This window comes from Scophthalmus maximus, chromosome 14 (genome assembly GCF_022379125.1).
Source record: "Scophthalmus maximus strain ysfricsl-2021 chromosome 14, ASM2237912v1, whole genome shotgun sequence".
Classification (NCBI taxonomy): domain Eukaryota; kingdom Metazoa; phylum Chordata; class Actinopteri; order Pleuronectiformes; family Scophthalmidae; genus Scophthalmus; species Scophthalmus maximus.
In genome coordinates this window covers 2376064-2394816 of record NC_061528.1, presented here as the reverse complement: position 1 = coordinate 2394816, position 18753 = coordinate 2376064, and the positions used below count along the sequence as shown (strand labels likewise).

The following is an 18753-nucleotide window of genomic DNA, read 5'->3' as shown; positions in this document are numbered from 1 at the left end:
ACAGTGATTGTTTTAGCTGCATTTATTAGAAACCTAACAAGAATCTTTCGTCAGATCTTTATCTGCCAATTGTGTTTGTTCTGCCAGTTGGATTTTTCTTTCGTTTGCAGCCTAAACGTGTTTGTTGTAAAAAAAAACAAACCAAAAAACTGCACATCACGTCACGTCCTTGTCCAATATTTTAAGAACAAATCAACGCAAACAAAATATTTGAATTGTAAAATACATTAAAACTGGAACATTTACAGGTTCATGACATTTATCACAAATCTACATATATAAAACTTATATACAGTTAAAAGTACTGAATCAAAATAATCTCTACCGTGTATAGTACAGATAGTTTACACAAGTTTTCTGAAAGTGTTTTACTTGAATATTTGAACGCATTTACATTTTCAGACGCTGCCGGAAACCGGAAATTGAATCAGTTGGTGCGCCACCATAAAGAACAATTTGTGACTGGCAATGGCAGAAAACGACGCAAAACTCATAATCATAGCAAGTGGTTTGGCTCTTTTCAGCGAGTGCCGCTGCTCCTGAGTATTAATAAATATTGACTCATTTCTTTTGGGCAGCAGAAATCAGACTGAAAGAAAAGTAAAATCAACGGCTAAACTGATAAATGAACTTCTGAGGAATAGATATTTTTGGTCGGCAGTGGAAACTGTTTTACTACTTGTGATTTAGGCCACAGTGTTTGACTCCGCAGCTACATGCAGGTCAGTGAATGAGACTGAATGAGAATTTTTGTTCTTTCAAGTTATTATTTAGTTTTTGCACCTTAACGAAAATGAAATATGTTCGTGTTTAATTAAGTTTTAACATAATAACATAATTTAGTTGTAAAAAATAGGTCGTAAATAAATTCTAATAACTAACTCATCTTTTGGATGGTTCATTTTGTAGGTTGTTAAACATCCAACATATTTTCTATAAACACCTTCTTAAAATCTGAGCACATTCACAGTTCTGACTTCCAAAACGTCTCACTGTAAGACATCAGCTTCCGTCAGAGAGAAGCCCTGCTGCGATAGGCTGACCTGCTGCGGGAAGGACGAGGATGAAGTCGACGTCACGGCGTGCTGGTGTGCGGCCATGATGGATCCTTGCTGCAGCAGCGAGGGGGAGGAGGTCATGAAGGGGAGAGCGGCGGACGTGTTGTTGTTGTTGTTGTTGAGGTAGCTGCCGGACTGAGGCAGCGTGGAGTTTCGTCTCTGCTGACCGCCGGAGGTGGACGCTGAAACACGAGACGTCTGATGCCATCACAACTTCTTTACATAACCTTCACTTCTTACACCCAATCTCGAAAAGGTTTTCATGTGGCGATGATAATAATTATTTACAAAATTAAAAGGAAAAGTATAAATTTGACCTGAACACCAGACAATAAGTGAATAACTGTGTAATCAGTATTTCTTTCATGCTGACCAGTAATATTCAAGTAAAAGCGTTTATGTGGTTCCTCTGTAAGAGATTTATTAATACAGGTGGTTCAAAATAAGTATGATTATTCTTTACATGTATCTTATAATCACAGATATTATGGGATATAAATGTGTTCAGCTATAGTACTGCGTTACACAAAATAAAATACACTGACTACAGCCACGGGATATTTTTGGGAAAGTCGAGCTGGATGACATCAAACTTTTGATCAACTTCAAATCAGACAGCGAGGAGAGGTCGGAGGTGCATCTCATCTTACCACAAGACGCTCGGAGCTCCTGATGCTGGCTGCCGATGGAATAGACAGTTTGAGAAAGTCCTGCGGCGCCGCTTTGAGTCTATGAGTGGAAAAGACAAAAAACGACTCGATCAACAGGACGACTCCGTCTTTGTAAGTGATACTTGAATGTAACTGGGAAGACGAGTGAGTCTGTGTGAAGAAGCTCTCGTGTTAATTATTCAGAACTGAGCCATGTAGCAATCAGGTGAAGTGTCGACCATGAAACTTAAGCAGGATGTGCTGCTGTCGTGTTAGCGACCGTGTCAACGTGTTACGTTGAACTCAGTCCACATCAACATCCGTCACACAGATTCACTGAAAGCTTCATTCAAAATCAGTCGAAACACAAAACCTGTTGGAGACATTTTATCAGTTTCTGGATTATGACAAGAAAAGATATACGTTTAGTTTATTCTGCTATTTCGTCTAAAGTTTGTTAAAACAATTTACTTTGATTTTATTGTGCAAGGGAGACCAACATTGGTCAGTTACTGATTTGGTGAACTGCCACTTATGACACTCCTCCTGGAGAAGGAGGAAATGAGATGTTTAGATGGCGGAGAGCACTGGTTTTCTGACCACACATTTTATATAATTGAAGAAATCAGTTTCATCTTATTTTTCTTTTGTTTGTGGAAAAGTCAACCGCAGTTTTGTCTTAATAAATTACATTTCAGTTCCTTTGAAAAGACGTTCTCCGTGCGTGTTTTACAAAGAGTGTGTGTTGGCAACTCCCCGTCCAACCTCAGGTGGTTATAAAGATTATTTATATTATATAATAGTATCGATTAGCCACTTCAAAACCTGAAGAAACAGGACTTTTTATTAGAGACGGCTTGATATGGATTTATGGGGACTGTTAAAAAAATCATTATCAAACCCTTATGACAAACAAATGTAATTGAGGCTTGATATTTTAAAGTTTAACTATAAACTTAATTATAAATAAAATGTAAATATATAAAGAACTTGAATTGAAAAAAAATAAACACATTTGCTGCTGATACCTATATGTCTGTCAAAGGCTAATGACTAACATATTGATATCTGACGGCCTCTATTTTTCATACACGCCCAACCTGAGCCTCATCGCTAAAGTTTTTGTCTCCAACATCTTCGTGTTGGAGACAGAAACTGAACCTCAGAGACTCTTCTCTGGGAGTCTTCACTGACCTGAGTCTGGTTCAAACAGGCCTGTAGTTTCCTTTTCGCCCTCCACCTCGCCACCCTCAGTCTGGTCTTCTCTCGCCGCTCGCGCACCTTCAACACACATTATCATATTTTACATTTAACACAGATCAACACATTTGGTTCCACTTGAAGAGAATGTTTTTGACCCGAGGTCGACTCACCATGTCGGCCAGCAGCGGTTGAGGTAGCGTCTTCTCCAGCTCTCGCCGCCTGTTGAGACTTCGCCGGCGGAGCTCGTTCCTGCGCAGTTTGTATTCTTCGTAGAGGCTGAAGTCTTTGGCCCAGGGCCGCACGGCCTGGCGAGGGGGGAGGCCGCAGGGCAAGGCTCCCATCGACCGCTGGGAGGCCTCCGGCTGAAGCATCAGGTCTGAGAGAACAACATGTAAGTTATTGTATTGTATTGTAAAAACATGTGTGTGAACCGTGTGTCCACAGACTCAGATCTACTCACAGCTGCTTGGTGCCGAACTGAAGGAGGTGGAGAGATTTCTCTGACCTGTTGGAAACCCCGGCCAACCAGTCACTGAGCTCTGAGTCTGAAATAAAGAGGAAGGGGTTGCTATCACCTTACGTACTTGACAGACACGTCAGTTCTTGAATCTTCTTAACATCGTAGAAATAGTTGTTCGTTGGTTTGATCTTTCAGCTCCAGTCTCACCTCCGACTCTGACAGTTGACCGTGCTGCATCTGGCAGTCTAGCACTAAGGTGGCCATCACCTCCTGCTCCTCCTCCGGCTCCTCTTTGATACAGATCACCTCCTCTTCTTCCTCCTCCTCCTCCTCCTTCTGCTCCTGCTTCACCTGCATCACCTACAGGAGACAACCACGACTGTGAGGAGGAATCGACAGCTCCTCTAGTTCACCTCTGAAGCTGGAACAGTCAGATGCAAGTCCTCTAGTAGCATGTCACGTTCAATTCTTCACTGTCAGAACAGAACTGAGGTCAAATGTCAAAGCATAGACCACTCCACCCCACCTCAGTCAGGTGTGTTTCGTCTGTGTGTGTGAGTGTGTGTGTGTGTGTGTGTTGTCACCTGTGGAGCAGAGGGGGGCAGCGTGGAGCTGTCGGCCTGGGCGGAACTGTCCGAGGACAGCGGACAAGGCGCCGACTGCTTCCCCGGATCCAGAGTCAGCGCTTGGGCAGGAGGAGGAAGAGGAGGAAGAGGAGGAGGAGCCACGACGGCGTCTGCACTCTCGCCTGTGTCTGACAAACATTACTGACCCGTTATAATTCATCAGTGGACGAGAGTTTGACCAGTTGTGAATTTATGGGGCAGATGATGGAACAGATATTGTGAGATTGAGTTTGGGAAACAGTTCTTCCTTCGTCCTAAGTTAGGCTTTCGCCAAACCTTTCAGATCGAGAGGTGCATTCTTGGAGCACAAACACGGGAACTAATAACACTCAGTGGCAAGGAAGGACAAGTAGAAGTCTTGGTACCTTGACTGCCCTCATCGTTCCTGGTCTGAGTCGAGCACGATGACGAGGTCTCGGCGGGGTAAAGGCCTGCACCAGCTCTCTGGGTCTGCGAGTAGGTGGACGGTTGGTGGACATGGACCAGCGTGGAGGCGGAGGCGGTGGCGGCCTCTCTCTGCTGCAGCTCCTCCTCCACCCCCTGCCTGTAGTACTTCAGCTTCAGCTCCGTGTAGCGCAGCTTGGATCGGATGTTGTCGTTCTCCTTCTCCTTCAGCGCCTTCTCCCTCTGCAGCGCCGTGACGTCGCGCTTCATCAGCGCCAGCTGCGTCTTCAGCTCCTCGAATTTGACCCCGACCACTTTGAGCATCTCGGCCAGCACCGTCTCCACCGCTCCGTTCACCGCCCGCTCCACCACGGCGCCCATCTGGCCTCGGATCAGCGACACGGCGATGCTCACGTCCATTTTTTTTTAAAGGTTCTTCAGAGTTTTACCTGTGTGCAGCAGATCAGAAGCAAACATTCACGAGTCTCTCTTCACACAAAAGTAGAAATGACATGAGCACCGTTCTGCTTCTAAACTCTCAGAATTACATTATAAAATATGATAATTCAAGAGCTATAGATTCCCTCACTCCTAAAATCTTGGTAACACTCAACAATCCTGAGCTCCTCTGAGCATCTACCTGAGCATCTGAAAACTACGCTAATTGATGAAGAAAGTCTTTTTTTATTGTTTTTTTACAATGTTTATTATATGTTTTAATATATTTAAATATTTCTACCTCTTTCCCTGATGCCTTTGACTCTTGCTACTGCTGTAACAAGTGAATAACCCGAAGTGGGATTAATAAAGTCTAATCTTTCCTTATCCTAACTTAAATTATCTTTATGGAAATATTAATATAAGCAGACCACAAGGATCCACCATGTACTACTTCTTCAACATCTCCCTGATCTGAACATCACTGAAAATCAACCGGGGTCGACCGATACGGCTTTTTCTGGGGCCGATAACGATACCGATTATTTACTAATCGAAGAGGCAGATCATTGATATTTGAACGCCAATATTTGTCTGCAGTAATAAAAAAAAAAGTGTCCAAAGGAGTCTCTTAAAAACTCTTAAACTCTTAACACAACACTTGTGTTGAGATACCTTAAAGGGATAGTTCAGTGATTTTGAAGTGGGGTTGTATGAGTTACTTATGCATAGTTAATATGTGACCTTATGGAGATGGTGATCAGCGATGTCATTTAACGGAGTTTGGGGGGAGAAGTGGAAGAAGCGTTAGTGTCAGTCCCACTGTTGCAGAGGGGACCACCGCAAAAATGACATCGCTGATCACCATCTCCACAAGGTCACACATTAACTATGCATAAGTAACTCATATAACCCCACGTCAAAAATCACTGCACTGTCCCTTTAAAGACACTTTCAACATGACCATAACCAAAGAAACGTGCAGGGGGCCGTCAGCAGCATTCCCATGAGGCTGAACAAACGAACATGAAGGGGACATTGATGAAGTCCAGACAGTAGCACGTTTTAAAATGTTATTATCTTTCAAAAAATCAAGATGAGTAGTGAAGTGAAAATGTAGCACACATCGATTAAACGACCCACTGATCTCCGTCCACTGCGGAAGCTCCTCGAAGCGCCACAAACTAAACACGGCTGTTTGTGTACAGCTAATGTTAGCTTGGCGTCGTTTCCTATCAGTCCATTGGTTCCTGTGGAGGTGCCGATGTGTTGTGAAAGAAGAGAAGACCTGTCACTCACCGTTTGGTCCGTTGCTTCGCTACTTGTTGTTGTTGTTTAGCTTTTTAGCTTAGCCAAAACTTGTAGCTAGCTAGTTAGTTAGCTAGTTAGCTCGGCGTTAGCTTTTATTTTTAAGAACCACAGAATTCTTCTTTGACACTACGCAGACTCACATTACTAATAATGTGGTGTAACCGCAGGAGCGTTTTGGTTAAATATGTTTCTCTTCACATCAAATGTTTGAGTAAATAACCGACAGCGGACTGATTTTTTTTCTGCCATAGCAACAAACCAGTGACGTGTTTCCGGTGGTCAAAGGTAAGTGGAACAAAGATCGTCAATTGAAGAAGATGATCACTCTGTTAAGAAAAATAAAATTATTCCTCCTTCTTCTTTGTCAACGACTGGCAACTAGCTGCCACTTCCTGTTTCTGATTATTGATCCTCTATTGGTTTTATGTTGAGATCTTTCACTGTATGTATTTTTTGCTGTTCATGTCAACGACAGTTGAACAGGATTGACTCCTCCAAATACTGTATATCTCAAAACACAGCAGCACATAAGAAAACATAAGAACGAATCAAAAATCCCCAAAAATATGAAAACAGAACAGTAAATCACAAAACACAACAACATTTATAAAAACACAAAACGACATCATCTAATCTAATGGAAAAGGTAAAGAGCTATCGACAAAGATCATCGCTGATTGGACGGAAGCGCTGATTTGCTCTTTGAACCGGAAGGCAAGAGGAATCAGGCATAGATGTATAATAAGAACAAAACAAAAATAAACAACAACAAAAAAGAGGTTGGTGTCAGGAGTTAATGTTGTTGTGTTTTCCCATTTGTCTTTGTGATTTGCACTTCAGGGCCACCAGCATGTCAAGACTTCCTGTCCCTCCTTGTGCACATGGGCTGTAAATAATGGCTAGAATACTTGTAATGTACTAAAAATGAACATTTAAAACAAAACAACTTTTCCCGCCTCTGCGAATTGTTAAATCAAACTTAAATTTGAGTAAATGCACCTTTAAAAAAACTTGTTGTTTACTGTGTCAAAGGTTCGGCCCCTCCGCTGCAGTGCAGTCGGTTTGATCGCTCTCCCAGGATAATGACGGTTATCACACAGTGAGCGTGTCTACTGTAACTTACTAAGCTACAGTACGCACTCAGAGGTCGTCATCAAAACTCTATGTTGAAATCATCTCAAATGACGAAACAACAGATTCTGACATTGCACAAAAATATGACTTTTTAAAATCTTTTTGGGTGCAAGGTTTTTGTCCCACTAGGCAGACAACACACAGAAGCTATTGAGTCATACAGTAATTAGCTTTGTGAAGTGTCCTGTTCCCGGAGGAGGAGCCACACCAGGGAGGTGACACCAGAACACGATCATTACAGACACTTTGCATCATCTCTGGGCTTCTGTGTGTCGCCCAGCGCTTTTTGAAATGACAGTATGACATAATGACACACACACACACACACACAGATTTTCATTCTTTGCTCAGGTTATTGACCTTGAGAAGTTTCTGATCTCTTCGTATGTTTCCCGCAGGTTTTGAAATTTACTAAAATAACTGTGTCTTGTCTTTTGTCTCCATGTGCCAAGAGGACGAAGTGATTGTGAACTTCTCTTGTACCATCCTTCACTGCAACGGATGAAATCAAATGGTTTGACGGGTGATTATTTTATTGATCTTTCTAAAATCAAACCGACTCATTTCATTTCATCAATCAGCTGGAGGTCTCGTCTTCTGACGGGTTCAGACCCAGCAGCTGCAGCAAACTGAAATATGAGTAAATCCACGGCCGGGAGATTCCCTGACTTTTCTCCAGACCGCCGGCCTCCAAAGCGAGACTCTGTTTAAAGGCCAACTGCTGCTGCAACAGCGCCACCTCTCTGCAGGGAGGACACAGTGCGAGAGAGAGAGAGCAGCCGTATGATGGACATTTAAAAAAATAATTTCTCACTTATTTTAGCTGGTCATCTGTGGACAAATTCGTTTAGGACTGTACCTGGCGAGCTGCTCCGCCTGCAGCCGAGCCTCCTCCGCGGCCCACAGGGCGGCCTCCTCTTCTCTCCTCCGGCTCTCCTCCTCTTTCTTCCTCCTCTCCTCCTCCTCCTCCTCCTTCCTGCGGAGGTATTCGACCCTCTCGTCCTCGTCCATCTCCTGCAGCATCTCGCTCTCCTCCTCCTGCCTCCGTTGCTCCTCCAGCTGCAAACGCTCCAGCTCAGCTGGAGGGGGATGGAAAAAAAATCTTCTCCTTTACCTCCTCTCACCTTCACTCCCTTGTCTCCTTCTCCTCTTCCTTCCCTTATCCTTTTCCTTTACCTCCTCCCACCTTTACTCCCTTGTCTCATCCTCCTTCCCTTATCCTCTCACCTTCACTCCCTTGTCTCCTTCTCCCCTTCCTTCCCTTATCCTTTTCCTTCACTCCTTTGTTCCTCCACCTCCTCCTCCTCTTCCTTCCCGCATCCTCTCCTTTACCTCCTCCCACCTTTCCTCCTTTGTTCCTCCTCCTGCTCTTCCTTCCCTTAACCGTTTCCTTTACCTCCTCTCACCTTTGTTCCTACTCTTCTTTCCCTTATCCTCTCCTTGACCTCCTCTCACCTTTGCCTCCTTTGCTCCTCCTCCTTCTCTTCCTTCCCGTATCCTCTTCCTTTACTTCCTCTCACCTTTCCTCCTTTGCTCCTCCTCCTCCCTCATCCGTTGGAGTCGCTCCATCTGCCTCCTCCTCTCCTCCTGCCTCCTCCTCTCGCTCTCTCTTCGCGCCTCCTCGTGCCTCGCTCGGGCCTGCTCCTCCTCCTCGCGCCTCCTCTCCTCCTCCTCCGCCGCCAGCTTCTTCACTCTAAAGGAACGAAGGGCTGTTGATATTAGTGGAGACGTTGTATACAAGTCTACGAATCTCGTATCCTTGTAGGGAAAGTACAGGACCTGAGCTCCTCGGCTCTCTTCCTCCTCTCCAGCTCCAGCTCGCCCTTCATCCTTTCCTCCGTCTGCTCCCTCTCCTTCTGTTTCCTCTCCTCCTCTTCCTCCCGCTCCCTCCTCTTCCTCTCCACCTCCTGCCGCCGTCGCTCGGCTCTCTGGGCCACACGCAGAGCTGCGGCCTCCTCCTGACTCGTCCTGGGTGTGGACGACTTCGACCCACACAGGGACACACACAGAGTCCAATAACACAATTATCTAATGCAGATTCGCTCATCATTTGCACTCGCCTGCCACCGACCTCTGGCTTCACTGGGTTCAACATCAGCTGCTCCTCCGTCACCATGACAGTGGAACATGGCGACAGGCAGCCAGGTGCTGCGGCGAGACCCATGGCGCTGACCGGCGTCGCCGGCGCCTCACAGGAAGAGGCGGTCGACCTCCTCGACGTCCTCTGACTGACGCGGGACGCGGCGTCGCTGGACCAGAGCGAACTCACTGACCGGAAGCTTCTGCGTTGGTCAGCGGCGGAGACGCGGTCGGCTTCTACGTCGTCCCGTGACTTTGTGCTCGTGTCATTTTCGTGTAGTCTTGATGAGTTGACCTCCACCTCCTCTTCCTCCTGGTTGATCTCCTGCTCGTCCTTCTCCACAGGGTCCTCGTGGTTCCCTACGAGAAAAGAAAATCCAAGTGATTGCACAAGAAAGGACAAACCCTGCATGAAAAATATACAGCAGAAGTTTTTACTTTACTACTTTTACAGAAACTTTCTTTTCACCCACAAATAAAACTTCACAGGGAGTAAAATGTTAGTTGATTCCATTTGGTGGTCTGGCTCCAAACCCCCGTGACCCTCGAAGGATATTTGTGTAGATGATGGATGGATGGAAGATTTCTTCTTCTTCTTCAAGACCATCTCTGCTCTTACATTGTCTGTCAGTCCTCTACCCGACTATTTCAAGGTTCTTTTCTGGTTTTGTAGTAAATTTGTGGTGACAAGTAAACATAGTTCTGTCAGGCCTCTAATGATCAAGGATTACACAAAGAAGTGCAGTGTATGTTTCCTGTTTCGATGTGGCGCATGTCCAGATTGAACATTAAGTTGCTGTGTGGCATCATTTCTTTTGCCTGAATATTTGTGATTTCTTACCAGAAACCAATTCTTTGTGCGTCACCCTCCCTCTCTTCTTCCTCCTCCTCCTCCCAGCAGACGCTTCCTTCTGCTTCGCTGCTCCTCCTCCTCCTCCTCCTCGAGCTTGTCTGTCCTCGCTCGTCTTCACCTCCCCTCCCTCTCCTCTCTCTCCTTCCCTTTCTCTCGTTTCCGTTTTCTGAAAGATCGCAGCAGTTGACCGCCAGAAAAGTAACTGAACGGTTTCTCTCTTTATGCATCGGTTTGGATTGGTTTCTTCTGATACAGTATTTCCGTGTGTAATTACATAATGTATAACATTTTACTAGCTTTTATATACTTCATTAGAATCTTAGCGATTTCTTGGCAGGTCGACAGACTTATCAGTAACTGTCATTATGTTTGCAGATGTGAAAACTCTTAGTTTACAGAATATACAATACAGAAAGGCTGTGCGTTTATGTTGACATTTCATGTATGCGTTTCATTTTTCTATTTATATTAATTTAGAATAAAGTTTAGTACTGTAAAATATCAAGCCTCAGTTATTTCTGTGTCATAAGTGTTAACTAACGACATCTCAGAATGAATTGCAGATTTAAAAAAATAAATATATATATATATATATATATATAATTTTTCACTTTTTATATCAGCATCCAAATCCATCTCAGTGTGACTCTACTGACCTCTGTGGGCAGAGCGGAGTCGTCCCGAGTCTCTGTTGCTCCTCTGTCGCCTCGCTCCTCTGGTTTCTGGCTCCTGATTGGTTGAGAGCTGCCTTCTACTTTCTGTCTCTGCCTTCCTCCGTCTCGATTCGCCCTCGGTGTCGTCGGTCCCTCTGATTCCGAAGTTTTCATGTCACTTCTCCTGAATAAATATAGGACATGGGCCTGTAGTGTGAGTGCACACAGCTACTGATCATATTCAAATCAATAAAGGTCGCTAATGTCTTCATCGTTCACCCAGTTGCAACTGCAGCTTCCTCAGCGTCCTTCCTCTTCATATTCCTGATCCTCCTCGTGTCCGCAGCTTTTTCTTTTGTGGCCTCAGTTGGGCCGATTTTCTGCTGAAGGCCCAACGCGTCATCTTTACTCTGATGCTTCTTTCTGTAGAGACTAGATATATTTAAAGTGTTTCACATCACCATTTTGGGTTCCCGTGGAAACTGCTGGTCTTCTGCCTTCCCTGTTTTATAACATTCAAATGATACAAATTGTATTTGTTTTTAGGAATGATAATGTTTTAGTATAAAAAGTTGAGACCCGACGCTCACTTTGATTCATTGTCGTTGAAAACCAACAATGGGATCAGACATCTGGACGATTGTTAAGGCTTTTCACAGAATAAAACAAAAATAAATTGAGAAAATCTCAAATAATCTTTGTTGAGTTTCTGAAAAATTTAACAAAGCTTATTACATAAAAATATCACGTTACAATTACACAAACCCCGGTCGATGTGATCCAGACGAATGGCCAGTCTGTCCCGTCATGGCCAGCTCTTCCTCTTCCTCCTCCTCCTCCTCTGCATCAGTGTCGCCTCCTCTTGCCTCCTCCTCCTTCGCAACCCGCTCCCTCAGTGGAGGCATCCTAACTTTGTTTCTACCATCCTTCTTTAGTTTCTCTGATGTTTCCATCACTGCCTCTGCTCTCTTTGTTTTTTTCGGAGTCACAGCCACTGGACGGACAACGACAACCACGAAAAAAGTTTGGATTGAAAAAAAATCATTCATATTCAATTATGATGAAAAAGCAATAGAGTTGTACCTGTGTCAGCGTGGGATGAAGATGCGTCATGGACATCTGAGTAGAGCTGCAACAGAAAACAGAAAATAATCAACAGATTCATAGATAATGAATCGCTGCTCAGGGTGTATGTTGTATGAGCTCTAACAAATCGTTTTCCCCAAACCACCATGTTTATAATAAGCGTATAAGTGGTTAAACCTGTACAGAATAATCTGGAGCTTTAACTGACCTGTTCAGTGCTGAAGCTTCTCTCTCCTATTGCAAACTGCCCAACAGTCATGTGACTCTCTGTTCTCTGGAGTTCCGAGTGGACAAAAAAGAAAATAACAATAAAAAAAAAGCTACATAAAAAAATTAACATTCATGAAGAGCATGTTGAAGTCACCTCACGCACGAACTGGTGGTGCTGCGTGTTCAGCTCCACCCCTCTGTCTGCACACATACACAATGCATACACAATACACAACAGACAACGATTAGAGCAAGGACTCACTCAGAGTGTGTGTGTGTGTGTGTGTGTGTGTGTGTGTGTGTGTATGTGTGTGTGTGTGTGTGTGTGTGTGTGTGTGTGCAGACCTGTGTATGTATGCTCAGGTTGCAGAACAATGACCCAGGGTAATGTCTCTCCCTCTGTGGACAAAACCTGGAGAGCTTGGAGATAAAAGCAGCGAGTCACTGATACAGTATATGTTCCATATGTTTATGAGTCTCTCCTTTAGTTGAACAGTGAAGGTTTTGGCTCATCTGTTGTACCTTGCCGTTGTGTGACATCATCACCCTGAGACGGATCCCGGCTGCTGTCGTACAGTGACAGTTGAATGATTTCCCCATCAGGACCCAGGATGAGGCTGCCAACAGATCTGCCATTCTGCAAATCTGACAGTACAACAACTCTGAAGAATTACACAAGTACCTTAGATAAGATACTTTCATTCAGATGTGTTTCCATAGGCCAGGGCACAAATCTTTCCTCCCATTACCTCTCAGTTCCAGCGGTAGAACGCCTCTAACTACTCGTCTGTTGGCATCACTGGATTCACAGGGATCCTGGGGGTCGAGCAGTCGGTTCTGTAAGAACGCCAAAGAGCTCTGCTTGCCCGGGCCATTCCGCCCTGCAACACAACCCGACACTCCTACTGGAGGAGGCTCTGGAGGAGAGGACAGAGGGTAAGAGAAGAGGGATGAGCAGAAAGAACACAATGTATCTCCAACTAGAGTGCATTGCTTGGGGTATATCTTTATTTGTGCTGAAGGACTGTACCGTCTCCAGGCTCCAACAGAATCGTAGACCCTTTGTCAGACGGCCTTCCTCCTCCTGCTCCTCCTCCGTGACCTATCGTCTGCTTTTTAAAGTTCTGTCTCTCTGTCTTTTCTCTTACTCCTCTCAGCTTCCGACTCATCTCTACTGAAAGAGTGAGAGTAGTGAAAATGTGACACAGCATCCGCACAATGCTTTAGCTTTTAGCCAACATACAAAACTATCTCTCCTCTGTGTCTTTGTTACCTTCCTTCTCAGGTAACAGCAGAGGTAGAACCAAAGGCTGGTGATGGAGTCTACTCAGATTATCCTGGGACTGAAACCCATCTCTTTGTAACCACGGTCGGACATACTGTTGGGTCTGATCCTGGATCACTCGTGCTAGGGCAACGGTGCGGCTCTCTGCTATGGGAGGTAGACGGGAGGTAGCCCGGGGCCCAGCACAGTCCTGGCCCTCCCACCTCGGCTGGAACTTTCAACAGAAGCATGTCAGCTACAAGTTTTGCTCTTAGATTATGTGAGGACTTGGGGTCTATCCCATTTCCCCCACTAGGCCCTACCCCTCTGTTCTTCCATTCCACCTGAAGTCAGCATCTGGCCTCCCTATGTTTGAAGGGCGGTTAGAAGTGGTTTGAAGGGGTAGATAACCCCTACCCATTGATCTTCAAAAGAAATGGGAAGAAATGGGTAGGTCCAAGGGGTAGGGCCAAGCTAGTGGGAATGGGATGGACCCTTGCTGTTACAATCCCTGAAGTCAGCACTTGACTAACCAGAGTGTAGTTTTTCTTGGCAATAACCAAGAACTTCAGGGGTTGGTGTTACAATCCGTAAGAATACAGCACTTTACTTAACACAATGCAATTGTTTTTGCAATGACCACCAGATGGAGCTATCATTATGACACATCATAGATTAAGATTCAACCCTGTTTAGGGTTAGGGTAAGGTGAGTGGGAAGGGAAGTATGGTCTAGCTCTGTGAAGATTCATTCGCTATTCAAGAGCTTACCAGGCAACAAAAGCCCCACTTCCTTCTGCTAAACTAGCCTGTACTCATGTTTGTCTGACAAACACAAAACTGTCATCTTACCCAGTCTGTCTTCTCCCAGCAGGGTCCAGAACAGACTGACTTCCCCACCTGCAGTGGAGGAAGGGACTGGCCTGTGAGGGGGGAGGTCAACAGAGCATCAATGCGATCAACATACAGAGGATATGCATGGGGTAAATGTTTATTTTATTTTATAACTTCTACTTTACTATGGATGATACCTGAGGTTGTTTCGTTGTGCAGGTTTTTATTTATATTCTGAAGCTGAAGGTTAGTTTTAACTTCACCTGTCCTCCCATGTCTGTTCCCACTCGTCGATCTTTCATAGTTGCCTTCATCGCCGATCAAGCCACTATTTCTCTGAACGGAACAGTCTCGATCATCTGACACGTCGAGGACACAGTTCATGTTTGGTTGTTTGAGTGCCCCGCCTGTACTTTGGTGGTTTATTTCAACTTGCTGGGAACGGGCAGTATGCTGCAGACACATGTCTAAGTAAGCCTGCAGTTGGTGGGAAAGACCAGTAAATTAAGCAACATTAAAAAGAGCAAAATTAATACAATCCACATATATTTGTAAAGATAAAGGCGCATTAACAAATGTCTTTGATAACTTCAGTCGTTACCTGTACTTCCTCTGGTTCTTCAGGGGTTACTGCTACATAGTGTACCCAGGGCTGAGGCTCCGTCTGTGGGGTAGGAGACCTGGAGGTACATGCTGTCTGGAGGAACACATCCAGCCTGACTCTTTTCTTCCTGTCAAGCTCCTCCTCCTCTCTACCTGCACACAAGGTTAATCTTATATTACAACACCCATCAATCGGTCTTGGAGAGGAGATTGGTTTAATTCTTCTAATCTTTTTGGGTTTTTTTACCTTCAGGTAGATTCTCCAGTGGTTCAGAGTTTTCCTCTGCAGGACGACAATGTGAGTTCAACTGCACAGACGACTCTGGACCGGGCTGTGCTTGTGTCGGTGTAACAGGTAGAGGACTGGGATTAAGGTGAAGATGAAGGTCTGGAACTCTTGAGAAGGGAAGAGGAGGAAAGCGGGACGGAGCGAGTCGGGAATAGGTGTACTACAGTATAGAGAGAAGAGACACATTAAAACGCATTTTTGCAGAACTCAAATACATTTTATTGCTACAAAAAGTTGCTGAAGTTCAAACAATTTTCACATAAATGATAATCCCATTACTGAGATGGAACCATAAAACCAAAAAAAATGAGTAGGTTTAAAACAGGCTCAAAAGCTTTGTAGAGCCGAATGCTTTGTTTGATTTGTCAACAGACAAAGTCAAACTGGGCCCTTCAGACAAAATCTTTATTATGATGAAGGATGTGTATGTGAACATACAAATTACAGTACATACACAGTATCAATACATACACATTCAATATAAATAGAGAAGTCAGTCCTCCACTATAGCCTATACCTGATTCTTGCCGTAGCGCAAAATGGCCGCCGTTAGCTCCTTCAGGGTGCTCAGCTGCCGTTCCACCTGTTCAGTGTACCGTCGCGCAAGTCGCTTCTTCCTGTTCTCAGCCTCTGACTCACAGCTGGTTTCCATAGTAACCAGGTCCTGGAGACAGAAGAAAGGGATATATTTCTTGTTGACTGTGCCTGGCCAGATTCCCTTCATTACGTGCACACATACAAATACCTGGGAGTACAGTAGAAGTGGGCCCCTACGGGTACTGTAAGTCTTCGGAAGGGTTGACTCCTCTTTCACAAGCACATGGCCGCTGCTGGAAAAACGCAGCAGAGACTCCTGCGACTTCCAGATGTAGTAATCCTTTAGAATGACAAATGTATTATATTGATTATATAATGAATGCAATAACAATGAAGGTCTGGATTGATTGATTGAATGATGGATCATTGGTTGGTATCTGATGTTGTCATGTGAAAATATTTGAAATAGATCAATTTTGTTGTGGTAAAACAACAACAAATGAAAATTCGGATCAGCTTGCTGGTACTGTAAAACCAATGTGTATTCAAATGCTAATGTAATATACCAATATGTACTAAACTCCAACAAACGCATTGGAGTGGCCTTGTGACCTGTGTACCTGTGGTGTAAAGCAGACGTCCAGGCGTCCATCTTGTCTTCCAGTGGTTCCCTTGGACGAGATTAATCGGCCACAGCCCCGACTCAGCAGGGAGAGAGACAACTCCTTCATGATGTCATTTCTGCTTGTTAAAGAGAATAATATGGATATTTCATAGACTCCAAAGTAAACAAAATATCAATGCCACTTTTATATAATATCCCTGAATACAATCAAAACGAGGGACAATGTTAATGGGGCCACCTGATGGCCGACTGATTAGAGCCCCTGCTCTTTCTGTCCATCTTCACAATCCCAATCAAGTAAAGGCAGAAGATGCAAAAAAACTAATACTTTAAAGAAGATAATTATTTTACCGTCAGGACCCAGAGAGCTGAGTTTTATTTTAAGCAGTGATTGGTTACCACTACAAGTAATTATAATGAATTATCTCAGAATTTTATGGTGTAGCCACAGCTATTCATCACACTAAATTCATCTAACAATCACAATATTGCCTTTAATAAGACACAAATTAATGTTATCACAAAAGTGTAACATTGTTTTGTCCTGTGGTGCATTGATGAAGAAGACAGTAGTACTATCAGCTTCCTTAATCACCAAAGTCTCAAGTAACCAACGGTGAGGAAGTCAGTGATTTAAAGCCTGAATATATTCATGACAAAGAATTTCTTTAGAAAAGAGTCAATAAGGAAGCAGGAGTGTGTTAAAGTATTAAGTTTATCATCCTGATCACATCCTTGAGGTTTGTTTGATGATTAATAGAAGAAATAAGCATTGAAACAAAATATTCTACGTACCTGTTTTCTTTCTTACAAAGACTGCCTCTCTCTCTCTCTCTCTCTCTCTCTCTCTCTCTCTCTCTCACTTTCTTTGTGTGTGTGTGCGTGTTCAAACTTATGTCACTGCAGCCACGGAAACAGAAACACAGAGTACCAACTCTACAAAACCTAGCAACTGGGGTTGAACAAATGGGCACACACACACACACACACACACACACACACACACACTCCCAGGTTTTTGTGCATTGCGAGAACTTATCCACAAGTCTTTCGATGCATTAAGGGGACACGGAGTGGACACAGGCATTTGTCTGCATCTGCAGTGGTACTATATTATGTAATGTACAGATATATATATATATTATATCAAAAATACACTACACTGTGTATGTACAGTATATGCACACACATACACTACGTCCTCCATGTTGCAGTAGAATATTAGCCACTCATGGTTTTCCACTACACCAAAATGGTCCCTTTTACTCCAATGTCTTGTCTTTTGGTCTGTTCAGACCAAACACAGTACTCGTGCGAGTGTGGCCTCAGGATTATTTGCGTTTACTCGCATGAGTAACACAAGTTAACGCAAATATTCACCCCTTCCCTTTCGGATAAAGACATCAGTGATGTCAGAAGAATCTCAATGCTCATAGCTTTTCTCAACATCTTTTCGCAATTAAAAGCCAATTGTGATTCACAGAGTATCGAGAGAGCACCACGTACAGACCAGGGTAGTAGTAAACTATCAAACCCTTAGTGGATTTTTAAAATGTGTCATCTGTACTGTCTTTCCAGTAAACAAACAAATCTACCAACACATATGTTGTACCTTCACATTAGCAGAATTGTTTGATTATTGATCATGTGATGAATTTAGATTTCTGCTTTTTTTTGGACAACTTGGGCCCCTTAATACCAGTCAATCATCATTTGAATGCCAAAGTTGATCTAAACATTGCTGCCAAACAATCCTACAATCTTCTAATTCCAGCAAGATAATGCACCATGTCACAAAACAAAGGTTGTCTCCAATGGCCTCCTCAGTCACCAGATCCGAATCATATAGATCACATTTGCGTTGTGGTAGAATATGCATTGGACACATCTGCAAAAAATGAAATGAACGCAATCATGTCAGTACGGAAGAGAATTTCAGTAGTTTATACAGTCAGAGTTCTGTGTGCAAAAGTATTGGTCGGTACCCAGAGGCCTTTGCCACATAGTGGTTATGAGGGTCCGTTGAGTTGTTATTCTAGCAGAAGTTATGACTATTTTATTTCATGAAATTACACCACAATTGGTTATATAACATTTAATGTGGTGATGACTGGAGGATGATCTCAAAATGTAGGACTTGCACTTGACTTGAGACTTTGAGTCTAAACTGACATTACATTCTGCTGCTCATGTTTGTTTTTTTTCTTTTCCTCCCAGAAGATCAGTATAAAGGTTGAGCAACTGCCCCCGTTTGTCTCAGTTGGGAGGAGGAGGCTGCGCTCTACAGTTTTCTGTTCATCATACATCCGTCTGACTCGATGGCGAAGTTTTGATATGACTGCAATATTACATATGGCAAAATGATATATACCAAACTACAATAACAAAAATTGCGAAGAGCTTGTAGTTGTTTGGGTCTCACACATGTTCATTTATCTTAACTCTTGTCTCTTGGTG

The 18753-nt window shown here is 43.8% G+C and overlaps 3 protein-coding genes across 5 annotated transcripts; all 3 read right to left on the bottom strand.

Annotated features, from left to right (window-relative positions):
• Positions 1-7: 7 nt before the first annotated feature.
• Positions 8-6424, bottom strand: si:ch211-67e16.4. Its single transcript, XM_035603772.2, has 9 exons — positions 6119-6424; positions 4363-4830; positions 3956-4125; positions 3579-3731; positions 3372-3456; positions 3082-3287; positions 2903-2989; positions 1709-1787; positions 8-1240 (listed from the first exon to the last, which is right to left on the bottom strand). The coding sequence occupies exons 2-9, from the start codon at positions 4799-4801 to the stop codon at positions 990-992; spliced, it is 1470 nt and encodes a 489-aa protein (XP_035459665.2). The 5' UTR covers positions 4802-4830; positions 6119-6424; the 3' UTR covers positions 8-989.
• Positions 6425-6715: 291 nt separating this feature from the next.
• On the bottom strand, positions 6716-8426 carry LOC124850978 (uncharacterized protein KIAA2012 homolog). The gene is made up of 2 exons (XM_047337049.1): positions 8124-8426; positions 6716-8007 (listed from the first exon to the last, which is right to left on the bottom strand). Exons 1-2 carry the CDS (start codon positions 8285-8287, stop codon positions 7842-7844), a joined length of 330 nt encoding a protein of 109 aa, XP_047193005.1. The 5' UTR covers positions 8288-8426; the 3' UTR covers positions 6716-7841.
• A 406-nt stretch (positions 8427-8832) lies between these two features.
• LOC118282571 lies at positions 8833-17131 on the bottom strand. Of its 3 annotated transcripts, none has more exons than XM_035603776.2 (22): positions 17092-17131; positions 16292-16412; positions 15880-16011; positions 15652-15798; positions 15093-15294; positions 14844-14998; positions 14440-14719; positions 14261-14331; positions 13419-13644; positions 13176-13319; positions 12895-13062; positions 12668-12790; positions 12491-12565; positions 12300-12346; positions 12144-12209; positions 11933-11978; positions 11615-11843; positions 11129-11281; positions 10853-11033; positions 10185-10362; positions 9336-9703; positions 8833-9246 (listed from the first exon to the last, which is right to left on the bottom strand). In XM_035603776.2, exons 2-22 carry the CDS (start codon positions 16400-16402, stop codon positions 9007-9009), a joined length of 3342 nt encoding a protein of 1113 aa, XP_035459669.2. In that variant the 5' UTR covers positions 16403-16412; positions 17092-17131; the 3' UTR covers positions 8833-9006. The 3 variants fall into 3 exon arrangements, with proteins under 3 accessions (XP_035459669.2, XP_035459670.2, XP_035459671.2); XM_035603777.2 differs by having other exon boundaries at positions 13176-13316; XM_035603778.2 differs by having other exon boundaries at positions 14506-14719.
• Between the last annotated feature and the right edge of the window lie 1622 nt (positions 17132-18753).